The sequence below is a fragment of the Oncorhynchus mykiss genome, chromosome 8 (genome assembly GCF_013265735.2).
Source record: "Oncorhynchus mykiss isolate Arlee chromosome 8, USDA_OmykA_1.1, whole genome shotgun sequence".
In the NCBI taxonomy this organism is placed as follows: domain Eukaryota; kingdom Metazoa; phylum Chordata; class Actinopteri; order Salmoniformes; family Salmonidae; genus Oncorhynchus; species Oncorhynchus mykiss.
In genome coordinates, this window is record NC_048572.1 from 80,088,282 (window position 1) to 80,095,914 (window position 7,633).

At 46.6% G+C, this 7,633-nt stretch overlaps 1 protein-coding gene across 2 annotated transcripts in view; it reads right to left on the reverse strand.

Annotated features, from left to right (window-relative positions):
• Positions 1–378: 378 nt before the first annotated feature.
• Positions 379–7,633, reverse strand: part of ece2a (endothelin converting enzyme 2a) — a 223,891-nt gene continuing 216,636 nt past the window's right edge. Inside the window, exon 4 of one of the 2 annotated variants that reach the window (XM_036986429.1) lies at positions 379–1,266. In XM_036986429.1, coding sequence (XP_036842324.1) covers positions 979–1,266 — 288 coding nt within the window. In that variant the 3' untranslated portion in view covers positions 379–978. The remainder of the gene's footprint in view (positions 1,267–7,633) is intronic. The other variant, XM_036986430.1, reaches the window with a different exon arrangement.

Genomic DNA, 7,633 nt, shown 5'->3' on the forward strand with positions numbered 1-7,633 from the left:
CACCAACGCCAGTAACTGGGCTGATAATTGTAATAGTGAAAATAGCTCAAATATTTCAGACACACTCCTGAACCTATAGCACTGTGCCTGAGCTTCGATTTACCTTTGCGTTAAGTTTGTTAAAGTAGAGCCCTGTGTGTGTGTGTGTGTGTGTGTACAGGTTGTGTATTGGCACTGAGAGGTTCTTAATGAGTTCAGTTGTTTCTTCTCAACGAGGTCTCCTGAGTGTTTGAACACTCACACTATCAAGCAGTATTGACTGTTGAGGCACAACTTGGTTGTAATGCATTAAGGTAGATGCTAGTTACACAACATCAACATTAGTTATGCCGGCCTAAGCATCTGTCATATAACGATCCATATATCAACACTTACACACTACACACAGCAAAATGGTAGTTCATATTTATTGCATTGAATTCTATTCCCATAAATAATTATTTTAACCAAATATTTGCAAATCTCAGCAGCAACCTCGGCAGAAAGAGAAGAGACTGTCGGCTGAGACATCAGAAACCTTATTTTTTTTTAAGTCTTAAAAATAGACAGAATAGAATGAAAAATAAATGATTTCTACTTCATCAACGGAGCCGTCGTTCCCTTCCTCTCTCCATGGCCCTGCGCTTTATATTACAGCTACAATGACAAATACCAGGAGGATGCTGGTGTCATGTTAATGGTTATACAGACTGTCCGGAGGAGCTTGTAGTGTGGGGTCTCACAAAACCTCCAATGATGGATAATTAGCTAAACAATATCATTTTGACGGAACACCAATGATACAGAAATGACTTTAAGTAGTTTTAATCAAAGATGTTTTCACTTAATAAAACAACGCATACATGACATAATCCTAAAAATGTATCACAGTATACCAACTGGTTAAAAAGCCACAGCGGATAAAAACAGTCTTTGAAGGCATAATGGCAAACATAAGTCACTGGTAGCCTGCTGTAGAGTCCATTGAGATTCTGTCTCCTATAGGTCAATACAATACAGGAAGGACTCAGTGTCTTCTTCCTGGGTCCTGACCTCATTGGGCGAATCTTGGGCCTCCTCCAATAACCTTCTCTCCAGAGTGACATCCTCTGGACTAAGCTCCTCCCCTTTGGTCAGCACATACAGGAAGTATTGGAAGCCGTCTCCGTAGCTACGGGTACGTACAGACCAGCAGTAGTCATGGCGAGCATAGAGGCGCTTCCTGAAGTGAGGCTGGGCGAAGGTTACAGACAGGAAACGACCTCCCGGTTTTAAAACACGACTGATCTGGAGAGAGAGAGAGAAGGGGGAGAAAGAGAGAAAGCGAGAGAAGGGGAAGAGAGATGGGAGAGAGAGGGGAGGGGAGTGAGAAAGGGGAGAGAGTGAGTAAAAGCAAGACACAGGGAGAGAGAGAGGGGGAGAAGAGAGAGGGCAAGGGGGGAGAGAAGAGAGTGAGAAAGGGGGAGAGTGTGAGAAAGAGCAAGACATGGGGAGAGAGAGGGGGAGAAGAGAGAGGGCAAGGGGGGAGAGAAGAGAGTGAGAAAGGGGGAGAGTGTGAGAAAAAGCAAGGCATGGGGAGAGAGAGGGGGAGAAGAGAGAGAGGGGAGAGGCGGAGAAGAGATAGAGAGTGAGGAGGGGGAGAGAAGAGAGAGCGTGAGAGAGGGGTAGAGTGAGAAAAAGCAAGACACGGGGAGAGAGAGTGGGAGAAGCGAGAGAGAGAGCGAGAGGAGGGGAGAGAGGTGGAGAGAAGAGAGAGCGAGAGAGGGAGAGTGAGAAAGAGCAAGACATGGGGAGAGAGCGGGTGAGAAGAGAGAGAGAGAGAGGAGGGAGAGAGAGGGGGAGAAAGTGAGAAAGAGAGACAAAGAGGGGGGAGAGAGAAGGGGGAGAGAGATAGAGAGGGAGAAAGAGAGAGAAAGAGGGGAGAGAGAGGGGGGAGATAGAGAGGGGAGAGAAGAGAGGGAGAGAGAGCGTGAGAGGGGAGGAAGAGAGGATGGGGAGAGAGAAAGAGGGGGGGAGAAAGATAGAGGAAGAGAGAGTGGATGGGAGAGAGAGGATGGGAGAGAGAGAGGATGGGAGAACGAGGATGGGAGAGAGAGAGAGAGAGAGGATGGGAGAGAGAGAGAGGATGGGAGAAAGAGAGAGTGTTAGACAAGCATATTTGTATTGTATCATGAATCTTTCCTCTGTGGTACTGTAGCTAAGAGAGTGGGCAGTGGCAGTCAGGTAGAGCAGGACTGAGCTATAGACAGACTGGACCTGAGAGAGAGGGGTACGCTCTAACCACCTTAAACTGTAATGACCTGAGAGAGAGAGGGGTACGCTCCCATCACCTTAAACTGTAATGACCTGAGAGAGAGAGGGGTACGCTCTCACCACCTTAAACTGTAATGACCTGAGATAGAGAGGGGTACGCTCTCACCACCTTAAACTGTAATGACCTGAGAGAGAGGGGTACGCTCTAACCACCTTAAACTGTAATGACCTGAGAGAGAGAGGGGTACGCTCCCATCACCTTAAACTGTAATGACCTGAGATAGAGAGGGGTACGCTCTCATCACCTTAAACTGTAATGACCTGAGAGAGAGAGGGGTACGCTCTCACCACTTTAAACTGTAATGACCTGAGAGAGAGGGGTACGCTCTAACCACCTTAAAATGTAATGACCTGAGAGAGAGAGGGGTACGCTCCCATCACCTTAAACTGTAATGACCTGAGAGAGAGAGGGGTACGCTCTCACCACCTTAAACTGTAATGACCTGAGAGAGAGAGGGGTACGCTCTCATCACCTTAAACTGTAATGACCTGAGATAGAGGGGTACGCTCTCACCACCTTAAACTGTAATGACCTGAGAGAGAGGGGTACGCTCCCATCACCTTAAACTGTAATGACCTGAGAGAGAGAGGGGTACGCTCTAACCACCTTAAACTGTAATGACCTGAGAGAGAGAGGGGTACGCTCTCATCACCTTAAACTGTAATGACCTGAGAGAGAGAGGGGTACGCTCCCATCACATTTAAACTGTAATGACCTGAGATAGAGAGGGGTACGCTCTCATCACCTTAAACTGTAATGACCTGAGAGAGAGGGGTACGCTCCCATCACCTTAAACGTGAATGACCTGAGAGAGAGAGGGGTACGCTCTCACCACCTTAAACTGTAATGACCTGAGAGAGAGAGGTACGCTCCCATCACCTTAAACTGTAATGACCTGAGAGAGAGAGGGGTACGCTCTCACCACCTTAAACTGTAATGACCTGAGAGAGAGAGGGGTACGCTCTCATCACATTAAACTGTAATGACCTGAGAGAGAGAGGGGTACGCTCTCATCACCTTAAACTGTAATGACCTGAGAAAGAGGGGTACGCTCCCATCACCTTAAACTGTAATGACCTGAGAGAGAGAGGGGTACGCTCTCATCACCTTAAACTGTAATGACCTGAGAGAGAGAGGGGTACGCTCTCATCACCTTAAACTGTAATGACCTGAGAGAGAGGGGTACGCTCTAACCACCTTAAACTGTAATGACCTGAGAGAGAGAGGGGTACGCTCTCATCACCTTAAACTGTAATGACCTGAGAGAGAGGGGTACGCTCTCACCACCTTAAACTGTAATGACCTGAGAGAGAGAGGGGTACGCTCTCATCACCTTAAACTGTAATGACCTGAGAGAGAGGGGTACGCTCTCACCACCTTAAACTGTAATGACCTGAGAGAGAGAGGGGTACGCTCCCATCACCTTAAACTGTAATGACCTGAGAGAGAGAGGGGTACGCTCTCACCACCTTAAACTGTAATGACCTGAGAGAGAGAGGGGTACGCTCTAACCACCTTAAACTGTAATGACCTGAGAGAGAGAGGGGTACGCTCTCACCACCTTAAACTGTAATGACCTGAGAGAGAGGGGTACGCTCCCATCACCTTAAACTGTAATGACCTGAGAGAGAGAGGGGTACGCTCCCATCACCTTAAACTGTAATGACCTGAGAGAGAGGGGTACGCTCTAACCACCTTAAACTGTAATGACCTGAGATAGAGAGGGGTACGCTCTAACCACCTTAAACTGTAATGACCTGAGAGAGAGAGGGGTACGCTCTCATCACCTTAAACTGTAATGACCTGAGAGAGAGGGGTACGCTCTCATCACCTTAAACTGTAATGACCTGAGAGAGAGAGGGGTACGCTCCCATCACCTTAAACTGTAATGACCTGAGAGAGAGAGGGGTACGCTCCCATCACCTTAAACTGTAATGACCTGAGAGAGAGAGGGGTACGCTCCCATCACCTTAAACTGTAATGACCTGAGAGAGAGAGGGGTACGCTCTCATCACCTTAAACTGTAATGACCTGAGAGAGAGGGGTACTTAAACTGTAATGACCTGAGAGAGAGGGGTACGCTCTAACCACCTTAAACTGTAATGACCTGAGAGAGAGGGGTACGCTCCCATCACCTTAAACTGTAATGACCTGAGAGAGAGAGGGGTACGCTCCCATCACCTTAAACTGTAATGACCTGAGAGAGAGAGGGGTACGCTCCCATCACCTTAAACTGTAATGACCTGAGAGAGAGAGGGGTACGCTCTCATCACCTTAAACTGTAATGACCTGAGAGAGAGGGGTACGCTCTAACCACCTTAAACTGTAATGACCTGAGAGAGAGAGGGGTACGCTCTAACCACCTTAAACTGTAATGACCTGAGAGAGAGGGGTACGCTCTAACCACCTTAAACTGTAATGACCTGAGAGAGAGGGGTACGCTCCCATCACCTTAAACTGTAATGACCTGAGAGAGAGGGGTACGCTCCCATCACCTTAAACTGTAATGACCTGAGAGAGAGAGGGGTACGCTCTCATCACCTTAAACTGTCATGACCTGAGAGAGAGGGGTACGCTCTCACCACCTTAAACTGTAATGACCTGAGAGAGAGGGGTACGCTCCCATCACCTTAAACTGTAATGACCTGAGAGAGAGAGGGGTACGCTCCCATCACCTTAAACTGTAATGACCTGAGATAGAGAGGGGTACGCTCTCATCACCTTAAACTGTAATGACCTGAGAGAGAGGGGTACGCTCTCATCACCTTAAACTGTAATGACCTGAGAGAGAGAGGGGTACGCTCTCATCACCTTAAACTGTAATGACCTGAGAGAGAGGGGTACGCTCTCATCACCTTAAACTGTAATGACCTGAGATAGAGAGGGGTACGCTCTAACCACCTTAAACTGTAATGACCTGAGAGAGAGAGGGGTACGCTCTCATCACCTTAAACTGTAATGACCTGAGAGAGAGGGGTACGCTCTCATCACCTTAAACTGTAATGACCTGAGAGAGAGAGGGGTACGCTCTCACCACCTTAAACTGTAATGACCTGAGAGAGAGAGGGGTACGCTCTAACCACCTTAAACTGTAATGACCTGAGAGAGAGAGGGGTACGCTCCCATCACCTTAAACTGTAATGACCTGAGAGAGAGAGGGGTACGCTCTCACCACCTTAAACTGTAATGACCTGAGAGAGAGAGGGGTACGCTCTAACCACCTTAAACTGTAATGACCTGAGATAGAGAGGGGTACGCTCTCATCACCTTAAACTGTAATGACCTGAGAGAGAGAGGGGTACGCTCTCATCACCTTAAACTGTAATGACCTGAGAGAGAGAGGGGTACGCTCTCACCACTTTAAACTGTAATGACCTGAGAGAGAGGGGTACGCTCTAACCACCTTAAACTGTAATGACCTGAGAGAGAGAGGGGTACGCTCTAACCACCTTAAACTGTAATGACCTGAGATAGAGAGGGGTACGCTCTAACCACCTTAAACTGTAATGACCTGAGATAGAGAGGGGTACGCTCTCACCACCTTAAACTGTAATGACCTGAGAGAGAGAGGGGTACGCTCTCACCACCTTAAACTGTAATGACCTGAGAGAGAGGGGTACGCTCTCATCACCTTAAACTGTAATGACCTGAGATAGAGAGGGGTACGCTCTAACCACCTTAAACTGTAATGACCTGAGAGAGAGAGGGGTACGCTCTCATCACCTTAAACTGTAATGACCTGAGAGAGAGGGGTACGCTCTCATCACCTTAAACTGTAATGACCTGAGAGAGAGAGGGGTACGCTCTCACCACCTTAAACTGTAATGACCTGAGAGAGAGAGGGGTACGCTCTAACCACCTTAAACTGTAATGACCTGAGAGAGAGAGGGGTACGCTCCCATCACCTTAAACTGTAATGACCTGAGAGAGAGAGGGGTACGCTCTCACCACCTTAAACTGTAATGACCTGAGAGAGAGAGGGGTACGCTCTAACCACCTTAAACTGTAATGACCTGAGATAGAGAGGGGTACGCTCTCATCACCTTAAACTGTAATGACCTGAGAGAGAGAGGGGTACGCTCTCATCACCTTAAACTGTAATGACCTGAGAGAGAGAGGGGTACGCTCTCACCACTTTAAACTGTAATGACCTGAGAGAGAGGGGTACGCTCTAACCACCTTAAACTGTAATGACCTGAGAGAGAGAGGGGTACGCTCTAACCACCTTAAACTGTAATGACCTGAGATAGAGAGGGGTACGCTCTAACCACCTTAAACTGTAATGACCTGAGATAGAGAGGGGTACGCTCTCACCACCTTAAACTGTAATGACCTGAGAGAGAGAGGGGTACGCTCTCACCACCTTAAACTGTAATGACCTGAGAGAGAGAGGGGTACGCTCTCACCACCTTAAACTGTAATGACCTGAGAGAGAGAGGGGTACGCTCTCATTCACAGTGCACGGTTTCCCACCCTACACTGTTAAATGTTTACAAGGTGTGTTCAATAAAGACATGATAACGTATAGTTGTTTGTGTGTTATTAGTTCAAGCAGACTGTGTCCGTCTATTGTTGTGACCTAGACGAAGATCAGATCTTATTGTTGTGACCTAGACGAAGATCAGATCTTATTGTTGTGACCTAGACGAAGATCAGATCTTATTGTTGTGATCTAGATGTAGATCAGATCTCATTGTTATGACCTAGATGTAGATCAGATCTCATTGTTGTGATCTAGATGTAGATCAGATCTCATTGTTATGACCTAGATGTAGATCAGATCTCATTGTTATGACCTAGATGTAGATCAGATCTCATTGTTATGACCTAGATGTAGATCAGATCTCATTGTTATGACCTAGATGTAGATCAGATCTCATTGTTATGACCTAGATGTAGATCAGATCTCATTGTTATGACCTAGATGTAGATCAGATCTCATTGTTATGACCTAGATGTAGATCAGATCTCATTGTTATGACCTAGATGTAGATCAGATCTCATTGTTATGACCTAGATGTAGATCAGATCTCATTGTTATGAGCTACATGTAGATCAGATCTCATTGTTATGACCTAGATGTAGATCAGATCTCATTGTTATGACCTAGATGTAGATCAGATCTCATTGTTATGACCTAGATGTAGATCAGATCTCATTGTTGTGATCTAGATGTAGGTCAGATCTCATTGTTATGACCAGTTCATGTAGATTCCAGGTCATTTCAAAGGGTTCACATTCCTAGATGTAGATCAGATCTCATTGTTGTGATCTAGATGTAGATCAGATCTCATTGTTATGACCTAGATGTAGATCAGATCTCATTGTTATGACCTAGAT